Genomic DNA, 12,395 nt, shown 5'->3' on the forward strand with positions numbered 1-12,395 from the left:
ATATATATACATGTAGTTGTTGTTGGTGTGTGCAGTTGAGTCTACTATGACTCATAATGACCCTCAGAGCTATGCACAATAATTCTGAATCTTGTCTATCCTGAACCAATCTCACTACCTCTAGCATATTTACCCCTCAACACCTCAGTTACTGTGTTAATACAACTCATCCAAGGATTTCCTCTTTCATGCTGTTCTTCAACCCTTCCAGACATGGTATCTTTCTCCAAGGACTGATCCCTCTTGGTAACATGCACAAAGTATGTGAGACAGAACCTCAAAATCCTTGCCTTCAAGGAGCAGCTTGTTTTCACTCCCTCCAGGACAGACTTGTTACTTTTCTTGGCAGTCCATGGTATGTTCAAAATTCTTTTCTAACACTATAACTCAAAGCCATCAATTCTTCTGTTTTCTTTGGTCATTGTCCAGCTCTTTGATGCAATAGCAAGTAATTTTTAAAACCATGGCCTGGATCAGGCACACCTTAGTCTGTAGAATTAAATCCTTGCCCTTTTGCACTCTGGTGAGGTCCCTGATAGTAGACCTTCTTAATGAAATTTGTCTTTTGATTTCCTGACTGCTGGTGTTAAGAATGTTGATTGTGGAACCAAGCAAGCTGAAATTGTTAATAATCTCAATCTCTGTCTACCGTGGTGCTGCCAATAAGATCAATGCTGAGAATAATTTTCTTGATGTTGAGCTTCAATACATCTATGTTGCAGACTACAGCCCTTGACCTTCTGCAACAATTTCTTTAGTCTCTCTTCAGTTTCCACAGGGTTGTATCATCTGCATAATGTAGGTTGTTGATGAATCTTCCTCCAATCCTTATGTCACATTCTTCCTCATAAAGTACAGCTTCTTAAATGATCTGTTCTGCATGCAGACTGAAAAAATATGGAGACAGGATTCATCCCTGATGCACACCTTTCCTACACCATGAAGTTTCTCCTTTCTCTGTTCTGAGGACTGCTTCCTGGTCCAAATACAGATTTCACATAAGTACAATTATGTGTTCTGGGATTCCCATTCTTCTCAAGGTTAGTCAAAATTTGTTGTAATCTACATAGCCTTTGCTTTTCAATGAATACAGACATACCTCTGACACTCCCTGCTTTCAGCCAAGATTCATCTGATATTGGCAATGATGTCCCTAATGCCACAGCCTCTTCTAAACCTAACTTATATTTCTGGTAGTTCTCTGTCAAGTACTGTTTCTGTAGTTTTTGTTTAATCTTCAGTAGTATATTGATTGTGTGACATATTAGTGATACTGCTTGATAATTTTCACACTCTGTTGGATCACCTATTTTTGGAATGGGAAATATGGCTCTCTTCTAGACAGTTGGCTAGGTAATTGGCCTCCAGAGTTCTCGTATAACCTTGTCAGCTCTTCCAGGGAAGCATCTGTCCATTGAAATAGGTCAATTTGTATGCCATCAATTCCTGCAGCCTTGTTTTTTTGCCAAGTCCTTCAGAGTAGCTTGGACTTCCTCCTTCATCACCATTGCCTCTTGATCATATGTTGTTTCGTGAAATTCTTCTGTGTCAGCCAATTCTTTTTGTTACAATGATTCTGGGTTTTTTTTTTGGATTTTTGGGTGTTTGGGGTTTTTTTTTTTCAGTATCAGATTCTACTTTCTTCTTCCTTTAATACTTTCTGGATCTTCCACTATTCTGCCCCTAGCATCCTTAAGTATTACCACTCAAGGCTTAAATTTGTTCTTCAATTCCTTCAGCTTAAGAAATGCTGAGCGAGTTCAACCCCTTTGATTTTCTGACTCTAGCTCTTTGCCCATTTCATTATAATACACTTTGTCTTCTCAAACTGCCCTTTGAAATCTTCTGCTCAGCTCCTTAATATCTTGATCTCTTCCCTTTGCTTTAGCTTCTCAGTATTCTAGAGCAACATCCAGCGTGTCTTCTGACATCCATCTTGATCTTTTCTTCCTCTTATACCTTTGTAATAACATTTTTGCATTCTTCATGGATAATACACTTGATATCCTCTCACAGCTCATCTGGCCTTTGCTCATTAGTGTTCAAGACCTCAAATCTGTCCCTGAGTTGGTACTTGAATTTAGGTGGTATAAACTCAAGGTCAAATTCTGGTTGTAGTGGATTTGATTTCATTTTTTTTTTTTAGCTAAAGTATGGACTTGCATAACAGTATTTGATGGTCTGTTCCACAATCAGCACCTGGCCTAGTTTTAGCTGCTGCTATTGAGCTTCTCCAACAATTCTTTCTGCAAATGTAATCAATCTGGTTCCTGTGCAGACCATCAGGTAAAGTCCAAAGGCAAAGTCATTGTTTAGGTTTCTTATAAAAGGTATTTGCAATGAATAAATCATTGACTGTAGAAAATTCTATCATTCCTATCTCCAGACTCATCTTTGTTGCCAAGCCCTTGTTTTCCTACTGATTCTTCTTCTCTCTTCACAACTTTTTCGTTCCTGTCTAATTATAATTAACTATTATAATTACCTATTATAATATAACTAATTATTATTAGTGCACCCTGGTTGCATGTTTGAAATATAATAACAATAAAATATGTATATAGGCAGTGATAGTTTTTTAAGCATATGAGATTAATTAAACTCATTGATGTTGAGTCAGAACCTACCCTCCAGTGGATTTTCAGAAACTGTAAATAGGATGGGAGGTTTCCCATCTTTTTCTCTCAGAGAAGCTGATGGATTTGAACAGCTTGGCTTTGAACTGGCAATGCAAATCCTTACCCAATAGTCCACCAGAGCACTCTCTAAAAATGCTTCAAATTGTGGCAGATGTACTGCCATGACTAGTAGTTAACAACAATTTTTAAAGTAATGTTTTAAGGATGTAAGTGTAAAGAAATGTGTAATATACTACTTTAATTGCCTTTAAAATAAAAAAAGCTTAAAGGTAAAAGAAAATACAAAACATACTCTCTAGAAACTTGAGATAATGAGATTATTTTAATAGAATTTGTGCAATTAGTGCACTAAAGACTTTTGCCCTTCCATTGAGTGAGAATAAACTCCCAGCTGACACTCTGCAGGGTTTTCAGAGACCGTAAATCTCGTGGGAAAAGACTGTCCACCTTTCTCCTGCAGAGCAGTTGGTGGATTTAAACTGTGTTACTTTGAGTTGGCAGTGCAACTCCTTACCACTAAGCCATCAGAGCTCCTGCACTAAAGGCCATTCATCCCTAACAAGATTGCTAGGGGTAAGAAACAGCAGAGCCTGCTTGAATTCAGGCTGAGGCTCATGATCTTGTTTTATTTTTGGACCTTTGTTTGTGATGATCTAGTCAGTTATCCACTCAATGGAAGGGCATACAGTCCTCACTGGACTTAAAAAGCCTGGGAATATTCTAATGCTGTGCATTTAGTAATTTAGGGCATATTGTCAATCTATGGACATCATGAAATGCCATTCAGGATCTCAGGGAGAATTCTGTCATTGCAATGACCTGCCTGATCTTCACACAAATCGCATTTCTCACATCTGGAATCACTATATATCTCTGGCAGCTGGCCTGGACTGTGGCTTTAAGGCAGAGGTTCTCAAGTGTGGACACAAGATCAGAAACAATCAGAAACAGCAGCAATACTGAGAACTTGGCAACTAAGCAAAAGCACGGATCCCACTCCTAGTGAACTGAATAATTTTCACAGACTCTCCTGGATATTCTGACACAAGGTGCAATTGGTGAACCACTCCCCCAAGGTCAAATTCTCATTTCACACACAATGTTAATTGAGATGGAGAATGTAAGCTACTAATTGAAAATTCTCTCCACAGATTTAAGTAAAATATTAAAGGCATTTTGTGCTGTTCCATCCTGTGTTCTCAATCTCTCATTGGATACCCATGGCTATCTAGGACTTTTTCTAATGCCTCCTTAATATTTACATGGTATTTCCACATTTCTAACTACAAACAAGTTTATCTTCTGACTCTATATCTCAGCACTTCCTACTAACCTCATTCTGCTACAAGTAACCTGAGTTGCACAATCCACAGGTTGACTTCTTTATTGGTCATGTCTAGGCATCTTGACAGAAATTTCTAGGGTTAAGCATTATATGTAAGGAATAAACATATTAGGAATCTGGTTGATGGTTTTGCACCCAGGCAGACATGAATTTGAATTTTAGCTCCAACACTGACCAATTATGTATTATTTAGCCAATCAGAATATTCTAAGCCTCAGTTTACTATAAAGAGGGAATGATCTAACCTAATTTACAGCATTTACGGCATAACTGAATAATAGATACAAAATGGTTTGAATCCACCAAGGATGAGCAAAATAATAGGAAGACCTTTCAACAAGATGGATTGGCACATGTTACATTTACGCTCTCTGCCCTCTGTGTGTGTGTCGACGGTGGTGGTGGATGTGTGTGTGGTCTACTCAGTTATACTAAATATCTATATCTAGCCTGCAGGCCCAAGTTTGCAGCTTCTCAGAATTACATCTACTATTAATAATGCTTTTGTACCAATTAAGCACTCGACTGTGTAAGCTTTTCTCTTAATGGGTCAATAATAATAGGCTCCACATCAAAGATCCATCTTCTGATGTTAATATTTTAAAATCTATTGTGATGAGGATCTTCTCTCCAGTCTTCCAAAGGTACCATGGAAGAAAATTCTTTCTCTATGATCTAAAACAGGAACTCATTTCTTTTCTACTGTTTTTTGTACTAACCCAAGAGCACTGTCAGCACTCAATAAATAATAAATTACAGTAATTTAATTACAGCTTTTATGCATCCAGATCATGTGATATTGACTTCATATTTGCAGCAAAATTTCAACCACTTAGGAAGAAAACAGCAAGGGAAAAAAGGCAAGCAAAAGCCAAGCCATGGTCTAAGAAAAAAAAATGGCATTTTTTTAATGTCTGCCTCAGAAGAGCTGAATCAGGCAAGGGAAATAGAAATGACAGTGAGCCAGCTGAATACCTCACATGGGGGAAGGAAAACAGTGCAGCAGCATCCTGGATCTATAGCATTACCTCACCCTCTTCACCAAAGAGCATTACCTAACTGCCTTCAGCTTGTCTGAGGAGGCACTTTCAGTGAGTATAAGAGAAATGACCTAATAAATGTGATGATCTCAAAGTCAGATTACCAAGCAGTCAATCTCACCTGGAATCTTGAAAACTTTGAGTGCAGAACTATTCAGAGCTGAGAGGCCCTGACAAGGAGGAGGCATATCAGAAGAATCCGCCTCCACTGGGATAAACAACACAAACATTGGTTCAAAAACCTTAAGCTGGAACGGATTCCGCTGGCACAGCCCTGAGGAAGGCAGAATTCACCAACAGAAGCCTTGGTGATGCTATGATGTAAAAGGTCAATGCTCAGTCAGTTACCCACTTCCAGCGGCCCTCGAGTCTACCCCAACTCACTGAGTCGCCAAGCATCCACACTGCTGACCTTTCAGATGGTTGTGCGATACATAATTCCCTGCACCACCAATGTTCCTTCTCAGTTAGTTGGTTGGCACTTACTTGTATGGTCATCGAGGAAGCACAGAACCCAGATCAGGCCAAGAAATACAGTTCATTGAGAAGAAACTGCTGGGCTGGATTTTAAGGAGAAAACCAGGCCCCACTAAAAGTTAGAGAGGGGTTTTATGGTCTCTTACAAGGAACTTGGAGAAGGGGAGGCTCACAGATGTTTTTTACAAGGTAGGGAAGTGGGCAGTGGGTGGAGGTCTTAGATTACTATTTCTGGGAAAGGAGGTAGAAATATTTCGCATCCTTGGCAGACAAACAGCCACAGCTGCTGCTGCCTGTGATTGGATCGTTTCGGTGGCCATTCTAGGAAAGGAAGGAAAGGGCTCTGCAGCCCTAATAATACTGACATAATATCACAATGGTTAATCAAAGGAGAAAGTATAGAGGCCAAAGCCGATGCTTTTATAGGCTTTACTTTGTAATAAAGGGAAACACACAAAGAAATGTAAAACCTAGGGAAAAGGAACCACTAAATAGGATGCCTTGTGAAGAAAATAAAGCATACATTAAAATGGAGAGTATGCAATAGTTGGAGAAGACCTCTAAGGAAATGACATTAGCTGGGACTTTGATGACAAGACTTGACCATGTCCAATTCTAGAGCAGCAACACTGTAGAAAAACCAGAGAAAAGGAAAATTCACTGTTACTGAGTCAATTCCAACTCATAACCACCCCATAGGACAGGGTAAAACTGCTCATGGGGTGTCCAAGGCCATAGTCTTTTCAAAAGCAGACTGCCTTGTCTTTCTCCCATGGCGTGGCTGCTGAGTTTAAAGTTCCAGTCTTCTGATCAGCAGCTGAATGCCTTAACCGTAATGCCACCAGAGTTCCTCCAGAAGCAGTGAGTGCAAAGATAAGGCTCATCTTGATTGAGCTTCAAAGAAACTAATGTTTTATGCTTAACAAACAGGGAGAGATGAGAGATGAACTCAAGGAGGAAGAAAGATCATATAGGATAGTGATGTTTCTAGATTTTAAGTTCTGGTATTGCTTACTAATAAGGAGTTGTGGGGCCAACCCAAAGGCACATGGTTTGAATTCACCAGCTGTTCCATGAGAGAAAGATGGGCAATATCCCGTATGATATTCTGCCTTTGAAGATTCACTAGAGGGTCAACCATGAATAAGTTTGCACTTGATGATACAGAACAGAAAAATAATCAATTTTCAAGCATGACCTAAGTGCTCAGGAAGCTTTTGAGGGATTGTAGGCAAATGAGTAGTTATTAGTCCAACTCAGAAGATAATTCTCTGAGATAAGAGGATTTCGATTCATTTGCAAAAAAAGGAAAAGGGATGTGTTAGACCGCAGGGTGAAGTTTACTCCACCACTGTCATTAAACTTTGGGAAGATCCTGGGGTTGAGCACAGAGGGGGAGGTGGCACTGGAGTCAATGATGTTGGAGTCCAAAGAAAAATGAGCCATGAACACAAGAAAGGAATCCAGCCCTACCAGAACTCAGCCCCAAGACTTGTCAGAACTCTGATTAGCAAATCACCAAGGGCCTTCTGGGGTATTTACAAACCTCTTGCTGTTATTTCTGCCGCACTTTTAAATGCTTGACACAGCAAGGACCATATTTATTGACTTTTTTTTATCACCCAATATACTACTCAGTGACTTGATAGATCATAATTTCCCAGTAGTTTTTTTTTTGAGAGGGTCAAAGGAATTAACTTAGTGTGCAGCTAATAATCTCCATCTTGCATCGTCCCTAGAAATGCTAACAAGATGCATGGGAAAGAAGCTGAGTGTGGGTCCCAAATTTCCTGAGTTCAACACTTTAACTGACAGGTTGAGGTCCATTGATTTAGCCCCTGTGCTGATGTTATCAGAACGCTGGAAGACTTCTGACCTTCACTGCATTATAACTGCGCTCATCAGTCTTCAATTATTGATGTCTGAAAAAAAATAGACTTCATTCTTCTCCTTCCTGCTAGTATGTTTAAAGGATAGACCCCAAAGGAATAATTCTGTAAGACAAAAATGAACATACTTACGTATCCATATTCCAAATCCCAGCACCAGCAATAGTTGCAAAACCGAACAAAACAAGCCCTGAGGAAATCCCCGATGAGGATCGTGACGTAGGTGGTCAGAACATCAGAAACAGTCAGCCGCACAAATTCCTGTGGAAATGGGGCTTCTATTAAAACACGCATTTCTTAACTCAAAGTGTCTCAGTACTGGCACCAAGTGTCTCAAGTTCCTAAAAATAGTAAGTTTGAAGACGGCAGTTAAGGTTGAAGAACTTACTAGGACATAGCAAAAGCATCTGAAACAATGAAAAAGACTTTGTTTTTATTAACCAAAACGTATTATTTCCAATTCCTGGGTCAGAAGCCTTATTTTTACTGATAAATTTTTATAACCTTCCCACTTGAATCAAAACTACATAAGAAAATACTGAGCCATGTAAAACTTTAACAGTTTTATCTGACAAAGAACACTACTTAGAGAATCAAAAGACCGAAAAAGGAAAGTTGAAGAAAACAGTTAAAATATCTGAGACAGTTGATACAGCATTAATATTTCTAACATTCAAAATACTTTCTACAAATCAGTACAAAATATATAGACAATCTAATGAGGGATGTGGGAGGATGAAAAAAAGTCCTGAATAAGAAATTCACAGAATATACAATAAATTAAAACAATGAGAAAATTAAACTCACATATAAAAGTAAGATGAATGTTAGCAATGAGTTTTCTTCAGAGAGTGGTAACAATTTAAAAATCCGGGCTTATCTGCACTAACATGATGAAAGCATGGTGAAGTAGGCCCTGTCATAACTACAGGGGAAGCTGAACTGTCACAGGCCTTTAGGAGAAATTTGTAATGACTTAAGCATGGAAGAAGTCCACTTCTAGAAATTGATCCTACAGCAAGACACCCAAGGGCACACATTTATGTACACAATGGAAGCATTCCTTCTTCCAGATGAAAATTGAGAACACTTCCAATGTGTGTTTTCAGGAAAAGATGAATTGAATAAACATAGAGTTCACAAAGAAGTATTGTGAATTCTTGGGGGGAAAAAGCACTAGTGTTGTGATGGGCATACTGCTATCTGAATAAACAAAAGCCACTGAATGCTTTAAAAAGAAGAACTTTATGGTATGTGAAGTGTACCTTGATAAAAGTGTTTATAAAATATTATAATTTTATGTTGTTGCTGTTGTTATGTGCCGTCGAGTCGCCTGCGACTCATAGCGACCCTATGTACAACAGCCCTAAACTCTGCTCTGTCCTGTGCCAATCGCACTGTCTCTGACACTCCCATCTCGATTACCCCAGTCACTGAATCAATCCACCTCATTGAGGGCTTTCCCCTCCTGCGCTACTCTTATAAAATTAGGGAGTTTTTGTGGCTTAGTGATAAGAAGCTGCACTGCAATCTCAAAGGCTGTTGGTTTGAATCCAGTAGAAGCTTGGTGGAAGAAGGATGGGCAATCTCCTCCTAGCCATTTTATTGTCTCTGAAACTCACTGGAGGGATAGCTCTAGTTAGTTAGTCAGTGACACACAGCAACAATATAGAAAATGCTTTTTATAGGAAAAAAATCAAATATGATATGACCTTACTTGTTTTAAAAGATATGTGCAAACGGATATATGTACATCAATATTTATAGAAGTGTTATTCACTATTGTAAGAACATCGAAACAGCCCAAATGTCCAACCGTAATTGAAAGGACTGAGAAATTGTCATACATTCACATGGTAGAATACTATGCAGCACTCAGGAGCAACAGTTTTGTAAATTACTACATAACTTGGGAGGGACTAGAAAGCATTATGCTCATCCAACTAACTCAATTCTCATAAGGACAAATACTGTATAAACCATTATTTTAGAAATAGAAAAATAACTGGTAAAACGTGTATGAGGATCCAAGAAGGGAAGGGTAGGAGCGGAGGGGTGAGGATCAGAAGGGAGAAAAAATCATTGGGTCACACAATTTGATGGGAGGAGAGAAAGATGGGTAAAGAAATGGAAAAGATCCTGTGGGAATCTGGAAAGACAGGCTAGTGGTGGGCATAGTTCAATGTTGATTAATTTTATAAAATATAATAAACGGGAATGGTTATATGAAGCACAATATGAATGAAGGGTAGTGTGAAATATAATCTATATGAACTTTGTAAGCAAACCAATATTTTTTTAATTATGTACATATACATGTATGCATAATTAGCGTGTATATGCATATAAAATTCCTAGAAAATTAGAAATGGATTACTTAAGTGCCCACAGGTATGTGCAGTGAGTTAAAGAGAATGGTGACTTTGCCTCAAGAAACTTACATAATAACAACAGACACTAAATACAAAGATAGACATACAAATAAACATTTCAACTCTAAGAGTTTACATCTACTCCTCTCTACTTATCTCTTATTAATAATTCATGTAATAAGACGTAAGACATTGAGCATCTAACAAAACGTATTTTGCCAGAAATACTAATGCTCTCTTACAATGTGAGAAATCTTTTTTATTTTTATGTCTAGCTACTTACAGATCCTCCCTGTGAAATACATAGTGAGAAATATACCTTCTGGGAAATAGGACCATTTGATTAACAGCCTGCAAGTTCATTTTCACCCTCATATTTCAGAATGATGATCATAACCTCTTGGTAGTTATGTGCAACTTTTTTTTTTATTGTTGCCATGTCTAAGTACTATCTGAAACGCTTTTTCTACAATATTTCATAAACTTGAATATGCTTCATTTAAAAAGGATAACTGCCACTATTGTAAATGGCAAGTGCATACCATCTGTCAAAAACAGATGTTAACAATCAGATGACTATAATAAAAGAAAAGAGCTATTAAATTTAAAAGCATAAATTTACAAAAAAAAAGTTAACATTGTCCTAGTATTGTTGTTGTTAGTAACTCTCCAGAAGAGTCTTCTAACTCACAGCTGCCTGTGTAGAGCAGACAAGGGCCTGTGGGCACGCAACACATTCTGGGAATGACCTCATGGAACAGGAGAGGAGATTGGAAGGATAGGAACAGATGAGATCTTTGACCAGGGGTGTGAAAAACATTATCTCTGCTGAGGTGTTAGATGAAGAATAAGCCTCAGGATTCCTCTGAAAGAAGTTGAGGAGGGAAGGATTTCTCTCTTCCTATTTCCTATTTGTCAGTGGGAGCCCGAAAGTGGCTTTTCCACTTCCAGGTTTACACTGGCAAGCTATCCACCAGCCTGGGGAGCTTCTCACAGGCATCTCACTTGACGGTGGCATAGGAGAGCTGAGCAAAAGGTCAGAATAGGAGCTCAGGTGACTTGAGAGGTTTTCAAATAATATCTACCTGCAGGGTTTGAGGTAATAACCAGAAGCAAGTAGTGAAGACTGTGAAGGCCCGGTGGTTTCACTTGTGTGACTTTTGCCTATTTGACTGTTGGTTGTAGTAAAGTTGATTCTGATTCATGATGGCCTCGTGTATGTAGAATACAACCATTTCATTGGATTTCCAAGGCTGTGACCGATCAAAAGAAGATTGTTCTCTACCTTTCAGTAACCTCCAGGTGGGTTCAAACCATCAAATGTATCTAGTTGTTAATGACATAACCATTTTTACCACCTCCGGCCCCCGCTTCACATTCATCTTGTACTGTTGTTGTTATGTACCATGGAAGGGTTTTCAGAGGCACTTAATCGCATAAAAGGAGATGATCTGATCTTCTCCTGTGGAGCAGCTGGTCTATTCAACTACTTGTCTTTGGGATGATAGGACTGCTCCTTATCACTAGGCTACCAGATTGCCCATCCTTATCCCTCAAAGCAGCTAGGGGATTTGAACTGTGTAACTTTGGAATTGCGACACAGCTTCATACCAGTAGGCCACCAGAGCTCCCTGCACCTGCATCACTAAATATCATCAACTTAGGATGGCTTCTCTCCCCTGAGCAAGGTAAGCTCCCCCGTAACTGGTTTTCAGAGGACTATGTATTTCATCCTGTAGTGCTTTGCTGCCATTGTAAAGTCACAAGCTTTGTGTAATTGTTTAATTAATGCCTTTATTCAACCAATAAATAGCAATTTCTAAGAAGATAGGAATCTAGTCTACTTTTGTAAATTGTAATAGTTCTGGCATACAGCCCACTGACTGGCATTTAAATATTGAGATAATTAATCAATAGTAGCAACATCCTAGAATTGTTCTTTGGCATGAATATTCTCTTTACTCACTCATCAGTGTTCAACACCTCAGACTTCTTCCTGAGATGGTTTTGAAATTCAGGCGGGATAGACTCAAAGTCGATTTTGGTTCCCGTGGATATGATTTAATTTTCCTTAGCTTCAGCTTGAACTTGCTTATAAGTAGTTGGTGGTCTGTTCCACAATCAGCACCTGCCTAGTTTTCACAGCTGATATTGAGCATCTCTCCAGCGATTCTTTCCACAGTTGTCATCAATATGATTCCTATGCATCCCATCGGTGAAATCCATGTGTATAACCTGAATTTACATTTCTTATAAAACTCATTTACAATGAATAAATCTTGATTGTACAAAATTCTACAATTCTATCTCCAGCTCCATGAGCTGTGGGAGGATATCAAGAATATCATCAAGGAAGAATGCAGGGATTTACTACAAAGAGAAGAAAAACCAAAATCTATGTCAGAAGAGACTCTGAATATTGCACTAGAGGGATGATAAGCCAAAACAAAGGAAAGAAATCAAGAAATTAAGGAGCTGAAGATTTGAAGACAAAGCAAAGTATTATGAGAAAATGTGAAAAGAACTACAGTCAGAAAAATCAAAGGAGCCAAACTCAATCAGTATATCTTAAGCTGAAGGAAATGAACTAATTCAAGCCTTGAGTTTTAATACTCAATATTATATATAATATA

At 38.6% G+C, this 12,395-nt stretch overlaps 1 protein-coding gene across 1 annotated transcript in view; it reads right to left on the reverse strand.

The window, feature by feature from the left end:
* TMC1 (transmembrane channel-like 1) overlaps nucleotides 1–12,395 on the reverse strand; it is a 189,406-nt gene that overhangs the window by 38,728 nt on the left and 138,283 nt on the right. Inside the window, exon 14 of the mRNA XM_006894419.1 lies at nucleotides 7,523–7,651. Within this exon, the coding sequence (XP_006894481.1) occupies nucleotides 7,523–7,651 (129 nt within the window). The remainder of the gene's footprint in view (nucleotides 1–7,522; nucleotides 7,652–12,395) is intronic.

This window comes from Elephantulus edwardii, unplaced genomic scaffold (genome assembly GCF_000299155.1).
Source record: "Elephantulus edwardii isolate Elephantulus edwardi_28Jun2011 unplaced genomic scaffold, EleEdw1.0 scaffold00141, whole genome shotgun sequence".
NCBI classification, from domain to species: Eukaryota; Metazoa; Chordata; class Mammalia; order Macroscelidea; family Macroscelididae; genus Elephantulus; species Elephantulus edwardii.